The sequence below is a fragment of the Lepisma saccharinum genome, chromosome 15 (genome assembly GCF_977018435.1).
Source record: "Lepisma saccharinum chromosome 15, izLepSacc3.1, whole genome shotgun sequence".
NCBI classification, from domain to species: Eukaryota; Metazoa; Arthropoda; class Insecta; order Zygentoma; family Lepismatidae; genus Lepisma; species Lepisma saccharinum.
In genome coordinates, this window is record NC_139243.1 from 36,255,335 (window position 1) to 36,274,804 (window position 19,470).

A 19,470-nucleotide genomic window follows, 5' to 3' on the forward strand; every position below is an offset into this window, starting at 1 on the left:
CAACACAGTATCACATTTGGACATGCATATTGTGTACAATATGTGGCACTGCTGCAAGATTCATAGTTTTTCTTGTTTTCAGCATGACCCTTGGAAGGAGTCTGTGCAGTGGTACCTTCGTCTGGAAAGAGCAGTGAGTGAGGTAAACAATTCCCATCCACAGCTGAACATTACAGCAGAGCACGAGTGCCGCCGACTACATTGTCTTCTCCGTGATCTTTCTTCCTTGTCTCAAGCTATCGGAAGGTTATCAGCTCATTTTCTGGGTGAAGCATTCCATGAACATTTTCAGACATCTCAGCCACTAATCGAAAAGCTGGTTGAATTAGCAACGTATGGGACCAGATTGAAGCTCTACAACTTGAATGTTTCTGTGAGTGTGCTGAAAGGAGATCTAATCGAAGTGTGAGTTTATTTATTTATTTTTATTTGTGGGGGTTTCAGAATAACAGTACATGTAATGCATCTTCATTTACGATAATATATAAGGTTTATTAATGGAACGTCCCACTTTTTAATTAGCTGTAACTTTTGTGGCCACAGTGGCATATCATTGAAGTGCCCTATGGCTCAGTGTCGTCGCCTTGTAATCAAGAGGTCCTGGGTTAATTCTCAGTGGAGGCACATAGTGGTTCGGATTCCACTTTAAACTGTAGGTCCAGTCCCGATTAATCTTACTGTGCATAAAGCTGACTTAAAACACCAACTCAACAACACATAATTGAAATGTTGGAGTATTGTGTAGATGGTGTTGGTGTTCTGCTTTTTGGACGTTATGTATTTACCCTTCAGTTCTTCGTCACTAGAATCAAGATGTACACACCGCCTCAATGTCCAGTTCCTCATATTTTGAGAATTTACATTCCTAGCTGTAATCATGGAAGGAGACTCTCGGCTCTAATTTTGTTGCTTTCATCAGAGGGCAAGGGAGGGGCAATTCTAAATAATCCTGTTTTTGTTCCTTGCATTGCATTAGGTGAGTCGTATCTGCCTGAAGCAGATCAGAAACAGATAGGTATCTTTTAAACTGTCTGGTTCCACACCATCCAGCTTAGATAATACAAGGCATAAGGTTCCTACTTGGTGTGGGATGTAAGAAGTTTTTTTTTTCCTTTCCTGTCCACCAACAGAGGTGTGACAAATGGAAATTGTGCCCTTGCCCCTTCAATATGACATTGCTACATAAGCAAGGAAGAGGAAAAGTGGATGATGAAGTTGCCTGGCTACCGAACAAACAGTCTTCAGCAAATTTTACGACATTGGCACGACGTAGGAAATGTAGAAAGCAGGAGACAATAGTTATGGAAAACGTAAGATCCAGATAAACATCCTAACGTTTCACATGGTGTTTTGCCGGGACCTGAATGACTGAATGTGTTAAACGGGAAAACCTTGCTTGCATCCCCTCCCCCCCTCCCCATTGTGCCTTTGCTGTTTATTCCTCGTGATTTTGTGTATTTTCATTAATGATTTAGAACAGATTACTGCAATAAAACAAACTTACATGTACACAGCATGCCCTTTCCCCCCATATATATCAAAACAAGCATAAATATAAATTATACCCACGACTTTGTCAACGTTCACAGGAAAATATTGCAAACAGTTTTTTAAAAATTACTTCTGCTGTATTTTTCACCTTCTATTGGAAGGTTTTGCGTCGCCAAACAATGCAGCACTATTCTGGCGGTGATCGAGTGCGCACCTCCCATCACACAGATATTTTTTGTGGGAGAAATGATGGAAAGTAACTTCCTCAAAAATCGTATTATCAATGTGGGTTGTCAGATAACAAATATCTCTTATTGAACATGAACATTAGCCTCGTCACTGCAAAGAATGGAAGTATCACACTGTAATTGTTCAAGACAACCATTCATAATACTAAACTTTTCACGGATGTAGCTGATTAAAATCATGTGCAAGGCCACATGAACTTCTCACCCTAGATGTCCGTATGATCTCGATGCATTACTGGCATGTTAGAAGCATTATGATGCTTTTTTCGGACACTTCAAAAGGGGGAAATGGGTACAAGCATTTATTCATAACTTTTTTACTGGTTAAAGATACGTAAGAAAACCTTCACCAATTCTCGTGAAATTCTAGCCTGATTTGATATATTATATCACCTCCTTCCCATTTTAAATTTATGACTTGAATTAAATTTGACAGCCACCAATATGGTGGACCTTGGCTTGACATGCACAACTATGGTTTCCCCTGGGCCTAACCTTTTTCTATCATTACCTATTGTTCGTTGCATAAATTCTTTACATTTTATAGAGGGATTAAGAGACTTTTGACTCACTCTGTACATTGATTACATGCTAAGTTGTATGAGCTGAAAGTTTACATTCAGGGTTCTTGCAGTAACTGAGAGAAAACATTGAATATAGGTTGTGTGTTTTTCTAAAGTGCATATTTTGTTACTTTTTAGTGTATACTTGCATGGATATTTTAGGTATTTTAAGTACATAACTATCTGAGCCCTAACTATAAACCTTGAAAACTATTTGCTTTAATATCAGTTGCACTGTACAAAGGAGTTTAGCTAACATATTATCTTCAAGCAACATGTGAAAAAGATCCACTGTAGTATAAATGCTATTATTAATAAGAAATTGTGGTTCTTTATTGGCTAAAGTTCGTTACATTTAAAACTATTTCATTGTATTTTTGATTCTCGAGATAGATGTATGATTGATATCCATAAGGTAAGTTCCAGTTACAAACATTGCTGCTGCAATGCTACGCATGCACCTGGAGTTTGTTGATTTTTTGTAAAGTTACGTACACCTTTTGCAGACATTCGAACAGCATTTATGCATTGTTCTGTGTGTTTATAATGTTTTGAGAAAATGGAAAAACCCACTGCATTCCTGTAAGTGAATCTTTTCCCTTGCAGGCATGCGCAAGTACTTGCTGCTCTAAAGGCATGGGGTCATTGGATAGCACAGCTTCATGCGGAAGGCTTGCATAATCCCGGACTGCTGCAGCTGTGTCAGAGACTGGTTTCTGACATGGTAAAATCTGCAGTCATGGTGATCGGGAAGGAGGAGCCTGAGAAACTTATTCATTCTGCGGCTCATATGCTAGTTACATTAACAGGAACGGTGAGACCACCACATCTTTGGGAACTTGAGGTGCTGCGGAACCTCTACAGTGAAGCACCAAGTATACGATACTTGCAACCTGAGGTAAGAGACATATTTGTGGCAATAGTACTGTAAGAAGGCAAATGAGTTTTGGCAGGCCAGCCTAGCTAGATTTTGCCAAAGGAACTGTTTTCAGGATCGTCGTGTTTAGTTGCTTACAAATCCAACATGGAGAACATCACCTTTATGGTGGGTGTGGTGAACATAGTTCAAATATTACACAAGTGGTGATTGTGTTTCAATGTTGCAAATTTAATTGTTTTTTCCAATTAATTTCGAAGGGCTACTGCCTTCATAAACAGATGTTACGGTGTCTGGGATGCAGATGGTAGTGCATCACTGCTTTGTTTCTTCTGGACAGTTGTAGTTTCAATTTTACCCATATGGCAGCACCTTGTGCATTTCAAGAGTTTGTTTGCATGGGGGAAAAACAAATGAATAGAGATTGAATGTAGATTGAAAATATTTTAACTTCTTGCTGCCGATTGGGACAACTGCTATCACAGTGCCTGTAATCCCCTTGAATATGGCTGGGATAGCCAGTAACATGCGGCATCATTGAATGCATTATTTCTCTGAAACTGATCAAAATTTTTTCAGGTCTGTCATTATCATTAGTAGTAATAGTATATATACGAAGGTATGACACCTCTAATATCAAAACACTTCACTTAATGCTAGTATTCTTTACTGGCAGTTTTATAAATAGTGGATTTCCTCAGTGAAAAGTATGGAGCATTGTTCCTAAAAATTGGTTCAATTCCTGAAGAAAATCAATTTGGGGGAAATGTGAAACTTTGGCCACTTATAGAATGAGAGCTACATGACGTTGACGGCAGGTCTTTCATTCATGCTGAAATTTAATGTAGCAGATCAGGGTACATAAATTAAACTTTTATGTCTATAAAAAACAAAACAATAAGAACATTACAGAATAACCCATTCAGTTTCAAGATTTTTATTGCAATATTGCATCAGGCAAAAGTAGTGGCAAGTTTACCTATAAACTGTAATCAGCTAATATCTGTACCTGTCCTAGATGTACTGATTTTTGCATGATGTATATATGATCTTTGAAATACATTCCTGCTTCTTCCAAATAGTCATAAAAAAGGTAAAGTGCTCCCCTGTGCGATACACCATGCCATGAAGGCATATAGGGGGTGTGGGGTTAAGGCCCCAAACTTGCTTGATCACGGCCGAAGGTGGGGGTGATGTGATCATTAAGTTTGAAAATTGAATTATGGCAGTTTCACTGTTTTAACATCATTATTGCATTACAATCATTTATTTTTTTATTCCAAAAATATGATTCATTAAGAATGCTTTTATTTTTTTACTAGGCTCAATGCTTGATCTACCGTGCTCTGTGCAATGTTCTTCTTCTTCCATGGCATGGTGTAACAGAACAGCATTGGGATCGGAGACAAGAACTTTTAACAACCTTCATTCATGCTCTTACATCAGACTTTCGAAGAATACAGCATATACAAGGCTTTTCGGAAGACAAAACACTGCAAGAACAAGGTAAGCAGAATACATTTCTAGTATGGTTAACTGGTATGCTATGTTAATATCTGAGAATATATAACCATAGATACAGTGAAATCTCAGTTTTACGTTTTATGGGGGACAAGGGAAAAAACTTATAACTGAGGAAAACATATTATTGAAAGATAATTAAAATGGTAAAATTAAGTACACAAAGAAAGGGGAGTACTACATATGCACCAAAGTTTACTATATTGCACCAATCTGTTCTAAATCGTTATTGTAAATTCACAAAATCACTAGAAATAGACAGTGATGGTGCTGTGGGTGGAAGGGGTGCAAGCAAGGTTGACAAGCTTAATCCGTTCAGCCAGTTCCCTACAGAAAATCATGTTCAACATTAGAACGTTTATCTCGATCTTATGTTTCCCGCTTTATACGTTTTCCAAGTGCTGCCAATGACAAAATATGCCAGAAACCTGTTCTGTATGCAAGGCGACCTCTCCCTTTCCTCTCCCTTGCTTTTGCAGCAGTCTCATTCATTCACCATGCAACCTTGAACACCTGCCTTACGATCGGGGAACAAGCACACTATTGCCAAACTGATGGTCACTAAATGCTGCTTTCTCTAGGGTTTTAGCACATTCTGAAAGTGTGATTAAGGTGTCTTGTGTATACCTTCATCCACAAGAACGTATCTGGACAATTAAGAACATCACTATTCATACATCTTTACCCACACTTTTACATAATCCTTCCTAGTACACGGGAGAGAGAGAGAGGAAGGGGGACTTGCTTGGAAAACTTTCATTTCTTGTTTGCTGGTAAAAAGTAGAGGAATTTGCCAACCCCTGTTATTGGTGGGAAAAAAAGTCACCAATCTCCCCTCACAATAACTCATTAATCTGCAACTGCTATGCACGACTATGCAATAATTTCATGAAGCAGGCCTTTTTTTAATGCAGTTATCTACATAGGAAATATTGCTCGTGTGTCTGCTAATATAATTGTCATATAGAGATGAAATTGGTTTGTTTATCTTTCTTAAAGACAGTGCTTTTAGCGGAGGTAGAATTTATACATTGTGCCTCCCAATAATTAGTGTTAGAGGAGGAAAAAGAAGAAGAAAATTGTTTCTTTTTTGTTTTTTTAAATATGGCCTGCCCCTGTGTCCCCTCAATAGAGCGAAGCGAATGGAAAAATGTAGTATATAGTTATGGAACATTCCTACAACCATGCAAAGTTTTGTTGAAATCAGACTGATGCTACTTGAGTAAAAAACTATTGAGTAAAATAACAATAAATCGTGGCAATGTTGCCAGCTTCGAGACAATGTCCAGAATTTTGCTTCTAGCATCGGCCCTGGCTGCTGGATGGACCAAGTTTGGAGGGAAGCATGACAAAATATTACTCTATGAGGATATGTAATATATATATATTTATAAAACAAATTACAGCGTTTGGAAATTTTGCGTAATTACGGAAAATTTCAAACTTTGGGCCTTTGCTTCCACTCCCCCCTCCCCCCTGGACCTTATTTGTTGGATGTTACTTAAAATGTTGCTTTTTGCAACATTAAAACAATAAACATTTTTGCAATTTAAAATTTTCAAAAAGATGCAGTGGTTGAGCAGTTCTAGCTTTTATCTTTTTATCTTCAATTTGTCCCATACTAACAAAAGGGAAACAAAGGGCTTTTACAAATGGCACTTGCAGAAAGAAAATCCACACAATATTTAGTATTATCGCTGCTTTTATTCAGAACCATTCACTCGCAAATAAGTCACAGTCTTCAATAATTCATTTATCTCCAATTTTGTTTGCATAAGAAAAAAGTACTGCAACTTGTCTGTCTTCAACAACCATATATTATCTTTAAACAGCACGGTAATAAGACACAGCAGAACTTTTCCCCACCTGCAAGCAGCTCTTCGATTCCCCCTCCCTTTCTTCAGCTTGTTTGTAATGTTTACGATGGCCTGTGAAGTGTGGTGCCAGTGACTTGTCTTGACAGCTTGAAGGATATCATTACCGATCTGCTTTAGGCAGATACGATTTGTCCAACGCAATGCAAAGAACAAAAGCAGGGTTATTTACCACAGGCCAATCTGGTTCAAGGATGCATTGCTCATTCCCCACCCTCCGATGCAAGCGACAAAAATAGAATTTCAAGTCGAGAGTCTGGTCCTGTGGTTGCAGCTGATAAGAAAACCTTGTACAGGAAGGGTGGCACATATTATCTTCACGGAAATCTTGAACTCCAAGAGCAGCATTCTTTTGAGCAAGCACAGTTAAAAATTTATAACTGGACTCTTTTTCTTGTTGGGACTAAACTCGTTGAACGTGTAACTGAAAAAACCATATAACTGAAATATAAGAATAGTATGCAGCCTTAGGAAAATGGGTAGGGACCGCTAGAAAATAACAACATACTAACGAGAAAAAGTACTATCGCGAAAACTGTGATTTTACTGTATTTACTTTGGTCTGAACTCATGTATCAGAAAATAATGGGTAATATCTAACCTTTAGCTTACTGTTGATGCCACATCAAATTGAAACTTTACTTCGCCCTTTGGACTTTTATAAAAGATTTGTGTGGTTAAACAAAGGATTACATTTAGATATATGCTGACAGCATTGTAATTAAAATAACCAATCAAAATGCCCCTTGTTTTGTTTGCTAGGGTCTGAGTGTATGAGTTTTAGTTTTAAGTCTGCTTTGTGCACAGAGAGGCTAATCAGGACTGGCCCTATAGTTTAAAGTGGAATCCTAACCACTACATGCCTCCACCGGGTATCGAACCTGAGACTCCTTGATTACAAGGCAACGATGTTACCACTACATTGTTAGGAGCCCCTTTTGTTTGCTAGATATCAAAGCTGTATTCTAACCTAAAATTATTCCCACATGTTTATATGTTAGAAGAAGATAAAGGAGAAAGGTGAGATTTTTAACAAAATAAATCATTTTTTCTGTTTTATTTCTGTTTCGGGGCTTGAATTACATTGGCATGAAAGTAAATTGTCAAAAATATTCTCCAAATGTATGATAATGAACACAAAAGTTCAATGAAACAAAGTTAAAAAAGTTATAGTATCTTGATACTACTGTAATTATCCTAAATTCACGTAAAATATTGCAATGTTAAGTTCCTTCTAAAAGATGACATTTCACCCTCAATCTTACATACCTGAACTACATGGCATGATTAAAAGAGAGAATGGTACTTCCTCTTTAAATATGTGTAGTTATTTTGACATAAAGTCCCAAATTTAAATAATTTAATGATCTGAAATGAGCAAAGTTATCACCTGTAAGGTAGCACAACAATTGGCTGTGGTAAACTAAAGGTTCATTACCATTGCTATACCAGCACCAAGACTTCTGAAATGTCGGAAAATATGCAAACTACAGGCTTTCCCATGACTTGCATGCCAGGGTTTCAAATATGGTGGTGGTTCAATAGCTGATACTTTTCCAAAGTCTTGATTTCTTTGAGGTTCACAAAATTCCAGCAACACATATTAGCAGAATCAAAATATTTTGTTATTTATGCATATGTGCCTATATTGTGTGTTGCCTTTTGACAAAATTCTTGACTGCTGGTGTTGCCAACCAAGATTGTCTCTCCCTAAAATGGGACTTTTCACTCAGCCCATATAACTACAATTCCCAAACCCATCAGGCATTGCACATGACTAATATTGATTAACTACAGATTAGCATCATGTCATCAGTCATGAAATTTTGAATTATGACCCTCTTCACCCTCAAAAATTTATTCTGGAAAAACATTTTCTGACTTGCCCTATTAATTGATTTCTGAAGCTTCCTGTACAGAATAAATTGCCATTATAAAGTATTAAAACTATGCTAAAGGATGAGGCTCCATGATGAAAAATCATGTAAATACCACGTATTTCAAGTTATTATGATGAAAGTTAGGATTGCGCAACTTTTGAAATACTCTGCATACCTTAGTGATTTGCACTTTAGGTCTACTTACTTAGTGTTAAATTGATTCACATTTTGTTGTTTCTCCAGCAATGCCAACCAGTACCAGGGTTGCTACTCACCAGGAATTATGTGTGAATTATTGCCTCCAGGAATTCTGCATAAATGTTTCTCTGTAGATGTGAAAAATTGCAACTTTTATTACTGTAATCCAAGTTCCATTGAATCTATACATATTTATAAATGCCCTGAGACAAGGTTTTCACAGTTCAGCTTTTACTTTTATCGAGGAAAGAAAAGGAAGCTGTGTGGAAAGTGAAACAGAATTCTCTCAATCCGTTTACTTTCCTAGTGTCCTTTGCTGAAGGTTGTTGTTGCAAGAATATATATGGAAGTTGATTAGGTAAATTGGAGGTTTGAAATTCTTATTCATTTAATTTTCGTAGATTAGTATATCCTGTAACATTTGTGACTTTTGTTTGCAAATGTAGAGTCCACACCTTAAATATACCATTTAATTGAATTGAATTAGAATTTTTGGATACATTGGAATCACACTGACACCCTTTATATTGTTAATATATTTGTGTGTGTGTGGGTATGTGTGTGTGGTTGGAGAGAGAGGTGGTAATACGTAAAATTGAAATAGAGGAAACATCTGCATGTACCATTGAATTTTTTAAAAGTTCGCCTTGAAAACCGGGAATTATATTTGAATTTTATCATGGTGCTAGAGTGGCCAGTTTCAACTCATACAAGATCTGATCCACTAATTTCAGATTAAGCAGATTTTAAAACCCTCCCTTCAGTTCTGGTGGTATCTTCAGTACTCTCTCCACCTTGCTTGAAATTGTGAAACCATTAATCTGGCTGACAACCTATCCTGGCAGTGACGTAGGCATCAACCACACAGCCACGTGAAAATTAAAGTAGCAATCTGCACATATGGAAATTCAGATTTGTGACCGTTGGTTTTTCAGTGAAAGCACACAAAATTCTGTCCAATAACAGATGGTGTAGGATTGATTATAAATACAAATCATGCATACAAAAGGTGTGTTTGTATTGAACTTTTAAAGATTTCTTCGCAAGGAAGTACCGAAATTCCTGTTCAAATGGTAAGTTGTGGGAACAGCATGTTTGGCCATTGGCTCACACATACACATAGGCTTGCTATTGACTTCGACATTAGTTGCAGTCTAGTAATCCTGTGGATTTTAGTAGATATCTTCATGCACAGTAAAATATCAGTGACTGTTTTGGTTAACATGAACACACCACGTTTATAGAAAGTCTACATATAATGCTATCTATTTTTGGACTCAGTGTGTCTTTCAAAGATGTGATGCAATCTCATGATATATTTTTAGATTCAATTTTTTCTAATGGCCTCTTCCACTATACTTACCAAGTACATCATTGTACCTCATAAATTCTTGACACAAATATTACATACTCTGTTAGTTCATGTGCTAGGGTATCTGTGCAAAACCTCTCAAACTTCTTGAGTGGAAAAAATAGTTACTTTCCCCTTTTTTTTTCCCTTCTTATTACGGAAAATATATTTTTTCCATCAGGATTGTAGTCCAAAGTATACTGAACAAAATGAGGTATGATTTGTACATCTAACGTTCTTAGTTCCAGAAATATAACATTTCATTCAGAAGCATGCAGAATTTCAAATTTCCCTCTGAAAACACGCTCGGCGTTGGTGCATTGAATTTTTTTTTCTCCGAAAGTATTCGCAATAAGTGCGTAAATTTTTCTACATCAATGGTAAATGTACCAGGCATTATGCGGGTACCTTTTGGAGATTCACGTCCTGGCATAGCCTGTGTGAAGATCCGATGAATTTCAAATTTCATGTAAAAAAAAAATAGTTACTTCCCTTTTTTATTTTTTTTTCTAACTAATTACGGATTTTTTTTTCCATCAGGATTATAGCCCAATGTATACGAACAAAACGAGGTATAATTTTTACCTCTAACGTCCTTAGTTCCGGAAATATATAAAATTTCATTTAGAAGCATGCAGAATTTCAAATTTCCCGCTGAAAACACGCTCAGCGTTAGTGCAAATACCTGGAAAATAAGTCTCGGTGTCTAAGGGTTAAATAGGTCACAAACTGATGTGGGGTATCTGAGAATAGTAGTGAGTAGTTTCTAAAGATATTATTAGGTAGCAGCACAATCTCACTTGATGATATTCAGTTAGCAGTCGCTAGATAGCAGACACTCACATGGGCAGCTCAGTTTACTAATGCCGACCCTGCTTGAGGACTGTTTGTTATGATCGTTTGAACTTCTGAAACGTGTGCCCACGATGGCAGCAAACAATTCGCAGATGAATATGTTGAACACAAGGTTCAACTTTGGCTGGGACAGCCCAAAGACTTTTTTACAGCAGGTTTTGAGGGACTGATAAAGTGAAGGGATAAAAATCAATCTTGGTGGAGATTATGTTGAAAAATAAAAATGGTTTTCAAGTAGTCAATATTTCACTTTGATTTTTTTGAAATAAGTGTTTGTGACCTACTTAATAACTTACCTATGAACAAACATTAACTAATGCAATAGAAATCTGCCAACATTTCTGTGAATATTAACATTAGCATACTGAGTAAAGCTTCACAACTATTGATTAATCCATATTATTGTAGTAATTGAATTACCGTGAGAGTTGAGAAGATGATAATAGCTTGTTGTAGTTTTTGTTGCAGGCTTGATTTTACAAAATTAAATATTTGTGTTTCAGCAAAACCTGTGATAATTGCCACACTGAAATTGTTGGGGGACCAAGTAGAAAACATTCACGTTGAAATAACCCAGACAAAGAAAGTCATGTATACTTCCATTCAAGATCTTATTCATCAGACATTAGCCATCTTCCCATTCTATGTTCATCAACCAGGTATGTTTTTCTTACTCATGAAATAGTTCTGTTTAGTGTAAGGTGTTGTGAATTTTGGTTTAAACCATGAAAAGTTTAGGAGAACTAAGGCATGTTTTTCATAGTTCTTGAAAGCAGTATAGTTTGAAAGTAAATACTCAGCTCTAACATCAGAGTTGTAAGTGTTAAACATTAATAGTTTTCCTTGGAGGTAGAGGAAAAATAGATACTATAGAACATGAGAGTAGTATATGAACGAGAATGACATACGTGGTCTGTTAGGAAAGTAATGAGACTGGCAACACTGTGCACGAACCGGCAACGCTGCTGCCCCCACCTTCACACGGCAGGTAGGCGAATGCTTGCCGTTGACTCAGTACAAGTTTCAACTTGCTACAGTTGCTACACGATTGTTGAGAGCGTCTGACGTGAAGTTGTGTTTGTGAGGTGCGTTACGAAAATGGACTGGCAAAAGTTTGAACAGCGTTGTGCCATCAAATTTTATGTTAAGCTTGGCGAAATTCTACTGTGACTTATGAAAAGTTATAAAGGGCTTATGGAGAACATGCACTATCTAGGGCACAGGTGTACAGATGGCACAAGTCCTTTTTAGAAGGCCGAGAACAAGTGGAAGACGAACCTCGTGCGGGAAGACCTTCAACCTCAAAATCGGATGACAATGTGGAAAGAGTGAGGTCTCTTGTGAGGTCAGATCGTCGTGAGAATGATCAGTAGTGAGTTAAATTTGAACGTGAGTACCGTCCATGAAATTTTAACACAAGATTTGGACATGAGAAAAGTGTGCGCCAAGATTGTTCCAAAGAACCTCATTCCTGAGCAGAAAACCCATCGGAGGGATGTGTGTCTTGATCTTCTGGACCACCTTGACAGGGAGTCAGAATTCTTCAGTTGCGTGATCACAGGTGATGAATCATGGATTTTCGAGTACGATCCCGAGACAAAACGCCAAAGTCAGGAGTGGCACCCTGCAAACTCTCCCCGTCCCAAGAACGTGAAAAGGAGCAAATCCAAAATCAAATCGATGCTCATTTGTTTCTTTGACAGTCGGGGGGGATTGTCCACAAGGAATTTGTTCCACCAGGACAAACTGTCAATCAAACTTTTTATCGGGAAGTCCTTGCAAGACTCAGGAAAAGGGTTGCACGTGTGCGACCAGACATTGCACGCACTTGGATTCTGCACCACGACAATGCAGCATGTCACACGGCAGTCTCCATCAATGAATTTTTGGCAAAAAAAAGGCATTCCTGTGGTTCCTCAGCCCCTTTATTCGCCGGATCTCAGTCCCTGTGACTTTTTTTTATTCACCTTGCTCAAAAACAACTTGAAAGGATGCCATTTTGATACTTTGGATAATATCCAGAAGAGCGTAACCGACGCGCTAAAAGGTATTCCAGTAGAAGCCTTCCAGCACTGCTACGAACAATGGAAAGAACACCTCCATCGCTGTGTAGCTGCCCAAGGGAACTATTTTGAAGGGGATAACCTTGATTTGTAAAAATAATAAAATTCATCGTTTACAGAAAATCAGTCTCATTACTTTCCTGACAGACCACGTATAATGTGTAAATCATGAAAGGAGATGCTCAGTAGGCAATGAGATTATTATTATTTTTTTCTTTAAGATTTGTAATATATCCACTAAGTATAAGAAAGAACCATTGTTATCAACATGTTAATAGTTTGTTAAATCTATATATATTGTTTAATGTATTGCCAATATATAGTAATTGTTCAAAAAATGAAGTTTGTGGAGTTGAAACATAAGAATATTGAAAGGTTATATCACAGAAGGATCATCATTTTAATATACGAATCAAAGTTCATGTAATAAACACTGTTGAAACAGTCAGTTGACAATAATTCTATTGGCAATTGGAAATAATTATATTGACAGTTCATAAACAAATATGCTTTATTGACCAATATTTATTGGCAAAATTGTTATGCTGCCAGCTTGGTTTGAGTCCTGGCCTGGGTATGGCTGTTCTTTGTGAAAGTTCATTTATCAATTTCATCTAATCATCACTCATCCTTATCATCATAATTAACCAAAAGTGGCAGAAAAGTGACACATAATGACAAAAAATACAAATAATAATTGCAAGATTGTTACAAACATCTATATAAAACATAGTGGAGGAACTCGATGCATCCATGGGAAATTCAAACATCTGCCTTGGATGTGGCCGATTATTGTCTTCTACAAAATGATGATGATGATATTCTGTTTGTTATGAAACTTAGCTTCTATAATGGATGCACATGTTGTGGCATATCTGAAGCCCAATTCACTTGACAGAGTTCATTCATTCACTCTACAAGAAGAAAGAAGAATATATGGGGATTGGCTTCTTTCTCACTGTCTCAATACATGCTAAACACCTACTCAGATCTCATAAGGATGGTCATGTAATAGATCAGGCATGGAGAGGCACGACATAGCGGTGGTGGCAGGCACCCAACATTGGACAAGTTTTCAATTTGGTTGCAAACTGACTGTCTGCATGTTATGCACATTTGCCTTTTGGTGTTTCTTTCGCTGTATTAATTCATTCAATTTGTAGCAATCAAACAGCGGTAAGCAGTTTTGCCACATGTGTTCTCTGAGTAGTCTATTGGGATACTATCGTAAAAGTTGTGATTTTCTCCCTCTTTTATTGTAATTGATATTGTCATTTGATTCCAGGGCAGTGTTAGTGAATTTTTTATGAAGGATATCCACAAAATAAGTTCCATTTGCAAATATTGGTGCTTTCAATCGCCTTTCGGGGTTGTAATCGAGGGGTTTATAATGGTGTTGTCATGATGGTGCAAATGTGTTGATTGTTTGCCGGGACACAGATGCCATTTACAGGTATTCGAACAGTGTTTATACATCATGCTGTGTGTTTATAATGTTTAATTCATATTTTGGGAAATGAGAAACGCGGTAGTAAATAATTATAGAGAAACTTAGTACTCACGTTTGTCGTGTTAATTTTGGTGGCCACTGCCACTGTCCTCGTTTTAACTTGTTTCTGTGTTCAATAGAAATGCACCAAGCAACAATGCAACAAGTTCCAACGAGAATAGTGGCAGTGGCCACCAAAAATAATAGGACAAATTAAAAAACAGCTTCATGGAAAACGTGAGTACTAAGTTTCTCTGCCATTATAATATTTAAGAAAATTGAGAATGATGGTGCATGTGAAATGTTGGCTGTAATCTACGAGGTGCATGTCAAAAAAAAAGGGCCGATATTTTTTAAAAAAAAAGAAAATGATAGGAGAAGAAATTTATTGTGATTGATAAACAAGTACATACGTTGGCTATTTTTCGACCGTAGTCACCATTAACCTCCAGACATTTCTGATAGTGTGGCACAAGCTTCCGTATACCCTCTGCGTAAAAATCTGCCGCTTGAGAGTGCAGCCAGTCCAGAACTGATGTTTTGAGCACGTCACTGTCGTTGAAATGCTTCGATGCAAGCCACATTTTCAGGTGAAGATAAAGAAAGAAATCCCTGGGGCAAGGTCAGGGCTGTAAGGGGGATGATTGAAGAGTTCCCTCGAAATCTTTCAATTGTCTCAACAGTAGGAGCTGCTGTGTGTGGGCGGGCGTTGTGATGGATCAGAAAAATTCCAGAGTGCAGCATTCCTCTCTGCCAATTTTGGCTGGCACGTCGCAGGTTATTCAGTGTTTCACAATACACCTCTGCTGTAATTGTTCATCCTGGTTCCAAGAATTCCACAAAAATTACACCATTTTGGTCACAAAACACGGTTGCCATGATTTTGTGAACTGATGGTGTTTGTTTGAATTTCATCGCCTTAGGAGAACCAGAGTGCCGCCATTGCATTGACTGCTGCTTCGTCTCCCATTGGCGTACAATATCCACGTTTCATCCCCCTTAACTATGTGCAAAAAGAGGTCATCCCCCGCCAAAAAATCACATGCAGCTGTCCTTCTTTGCTCTTTGTGCGCGTCTGTCAGCATTTTTGGTATTTCACACAGTTTGTGATACCCCAGGTTGTCAGTCACAATTCGATGCACTGTTTTCGCAGACACTGGAAACTCTTTGGTGAGTTCAGATATTGTGAACCAGAGATTGGAACGCACTTTCTCGTTAACACGTTCCACCAGATAGTCCTTCTGAACTCTAGGCCTTCCGCTATGCTCATCGTCATGGACATTTGAACGCCCTTCCCGAAACTCTCTGCACCATTGCCTGACCTTCCCTTCACTCATTACTGTCGGTCCATAAATGGCACACAATTCCCGATGGACGTCAGCTGCATTCTGTCCTTTGGCGTTTAGAAATCGTATGACAGATCTCACTTCACATTTGGCGGGATTTTGTATTACGGCAGCCATTTCACCTTACTGCTACTCGCATGTACGCAACCCCATTGTGACAATTCTATCTCTGTTGCAAGCACAGAATACTAGGGCATGCTCAACTTCATCAGTGTTGCCAACCCCATGTAAAAAATTATTGGCCCTTTTTTTTTGACATGCTCCTCAGTATTACTTGAATGTGAAGAACATGATGCTGGCTGAAATTTGTCAACTTTGTAAGGTGTCTGAAGAACATTCCATGAGTGAATCTGTTGTGTGGAGATGTATGTGACGCTTCAAAGAAGGGTGTGGAAATATACATGACCATCCACATAGTAGCTGGCTATCTGTGTGCAGGAAGATTTGGTGTGTGCATTTGAATAGAAGATGAGACTAACAGACAATTCACCAGTATGTTGCTTTCTTTGCATTTCCCACAAATTTTCCTGTGTCCCTTCATTTGAAATCTTCACTTGCTTGCTGGTAGGTTCCACAGTGTCACAGGGTGAAAGAAACCGTTACCACATGTTATGAGTGGCCGCCGTCGCTCAGTCGGTAACGCATCTGACTACCATGCTAAAGGTCCCGGGTTCGATCCCTGGCCAGTTCAAATCCTGGAACTTTTCTAACGGAAGCGGCCCCAGCGCCCACCCAATGTCGAATGACATGGGTACCTGGGGGAAGCCCTGGGGGGTAAAGGTGGTTGGGGGCATGATGCTGATCACATTACCCCCACTCACGACCGGATCAAGAAAGTGTGGGGCGTTACCCCCACACCCCCTATATGCCTTCATGGTGCGTGATGCTAAGCACAGGGGAGTACTTTACTTTTTTTTTACCACATGTTATGCATCACAGGCAGCATCATCATTCCACGATGAGGAGATACAAAAAGTGGTGTCCTGCTACAACAAGTGCCTCGGTGATGGTGGAAGTGGTAAATATGTCACACAATAGTGTACAGTATGTCCATTAAATTACAGTATGTGCATTAAATGGCAATATAAATGTTTTGCAAATATATTTGGTTTTTGTTAATAGTCAGTCGGAACTTACTTTCTGGATAACCCTTGTGTCTAGAAATAACATTGAAAACACATTTTTTGTATATTGGATTTATGATTTGTTTTGGTCTTCTTGCATGACGATTCATCATATCATATTCCTTTTGCAGATGTTTGCGAAGAAATTCTGGCTTTCTTTTTGGTTGTGTTTGATGTTCTTCAGCCACACATGGGGGTTCCATTTGCAGAACAAACAATACAAACGTTTCTGGATGTCTTCACAAGAGAGCAACTGTCGCATACAATTCTGCACGAGAGCAATGCAGGGACAAGGGTAGTTGAGAAGTAAGTCCAACTTATGATTGACACACAGTTAAGCATAAGGTTTTAAATTCAACAACAATAGGCATTCTCCTTGTAGTTTATTGTTGTTACAAGCATAAAAAAACATTTTTGTGTTCTTGTAACAACTGTAAACTATAAGAAGAATAATGCTACAATGCAAGCAATACATGCAACAAACAAACCTGTCATGTGGTGTTTCCCTATATATGATTTTCCATCACAAGGGACAACAGTCATGAAACAAAATTGTGATGTGTATCGCACATCAATGTAAAGATGAGATTTTTTAGAATGCGTGTGTATTACACATACCTTACAGAGGATAAGGTAAAGAAAAACTAGAGTAAGGAAATAATTCATTTTTAAAGAAAATCGAGTCGTCATGGTTTGAAAACTCAACTGCTACGTAGGCTGCTGGGAGCCCAGCCCCTTACGATAGAAAAGGAAAACACCAAGTGACAGGTTTGTTTGGACTCAATCTTGCTCAGTGACATCACCTTGTGTGGTCCGTAGTGCTTTCTGCAAAGAGACTTTACAGTATTTCCCAACTGTACACATGTGATGTTATGTTGCAGCTGCTCCAGGTACCTGTCATGAATTTCACACAACGAATATCATAGTAACAACAATATGAATTATTTCAGTAGAATATACAGGGTTATTCAACAAGAAGGAGCAATTTCAAACATTTTATTTGGGACACACGGTAAAAGATACAAACGTGTGCTATAAATTGCAGGAAAGTAATAATTAAAGTTTTATGCAATGTGGGCACTGTGTGTTGTGACAAACATCCATACTCTATTTTCTTGCACATGTGCTTTGACTGTTCTACAGAGTGAGTCATGTTCCATGTTCTACCTCCAGTGCTACTGTGTGGGATCCAGTGGAAGTTCTCTGTGGGTTATGAAAGCTTTGATTCTTACTCTCTCACGTGTTTGCATTTTTACCACGTTACCATAATAAAGGTTTGTAATGTGCTCCTTCTTTCTGAATAATCTGGTAGTTCACATCTGTACAAATAAGCTTATGTGGAAATGGACCTTATTTAGGTATGCATGTACATAGAACCACAGCACAACTTTATTATCAGTGTGGTCATGCTATTATTTCTTTTATTAAGATTAAATGAGAAGTTTGTAAAATGCTACCAGATACGAAAACAAGGATTGTGTTGCATAAAACTTAATGATTTGTTCTTTCAGTTTTTGTTAAATTTCCGTAATGTAGAAAGGTGATTGTGCCCTTCAATATAATACTTTTGTGTAGCTGTTAATTCTTTGAATTTAATATTTTTTTCAGTGTAATAAATTTTAAAAATACATAAACATGCTTGAGTGTTACACGAAAGAGAGATTGGTAATGTTTGCCAAATATGTGTTTTACTATCAAGATTGGAACATGTTGCTATTTCTTTTCTCAGGTTTTTAAAAATTCTCCAACTTATTGTGAAAGAACCAGGCTCGGCATTTAAAAGATTTGTTCCAAGTACCATAACACTTTGTATGGATCATATTTATCCTATCATAGCAGAGGTGAGTACAGGCTTGATTTATTTATTATATTATATTAGGGATGGTTTGATATGAAATTTTTGCTGGTGCTATAAAGTACCAATACAAAATTTACTGATCAGGATCACCTATATTTCTAATTTGATGTAAAAAAGAAAATGTTCTTACTTGACTAACATGTATGTTTAATTAACTTCTTTAATTGTGCAGCGAGTTTTGATTTTAAGATTCTGATTTCTGCAGTAATTTTACAAAAAACAGTGTACATGAATTATACATTTTTATTAAAAAATAGAATGATTTACAGAATTGCAGGCTGTTTATAGATATATCAGACTAGTAAAATTATTCTAAATTTTACCGATAAACAAATATTGGTATATACCAATGGAGTGGTGATTAATCTGTCTCATCCCTAATACATATAGGCACATAATTTTGATAGACAAAAAGAGTCAATTTCGGCTTCAAAAGCTGTAAATAAAATAAAATTTCAGTGTTATAGCGATATAAAAAATGACATTTTTGTTTTAAAATTGTGAATCTAATCCCAAATTTGATTTATAAACTGCACTTATTACACAAAATAAACATATCCCTTCTAATAGCACATTTATGTTGTTACCAGAATATTAAGTTTTTTCCTGTATAAATGGGTCCATTTTTGCTTCTCAAATATTTACAGCAGAATTAATCAATTTTACGTGAATTGCATAACTCACAGGATAATTCTGACTTAGGAAAGTATCGCTATTAGAAGGGATTTGTTT

The 19,470-nt window shown here is 37.4% G+C and overlaps 1 protein-coding gene across 2 annotated transcripts in view; it reads left to right on the forward strand.

Moving 5' to 3' along the window:
- Positions 1-19,470, forward strand: part of ebo (exportin ellipsoid body open) — a 151,872-nt gene that overhangs the window by 94,071 nt on the left and 38,331 nt on the right. For both annotated transcript variants that reach the window (XM_083136809.1, XM_083136810.1), the window contains 6 exons: positions 83-405; positions 2,909-3,200; positions 4,502-4,685; positions 11,362-11,517; positions 17,012-17,186; positions 18,610-18,721. In XM_083136809.1, the coding sequence (XP_082992935.1) occupies positions 83-405; positions 2,909-3,200; positions 4,502-4,685; positions 11,362-11,517; positions 17,012-17,186; positions 18,610-18,721 (1,242 nt within the window). The remainder of the gene's footprint in view (positions 1-82; positions 406-2,908; positions 3,201-4,501; positions 4,686-11,361; positions 11,518-17,011; positions 17,187-18,609; positions 18,722-19,470) is intronic.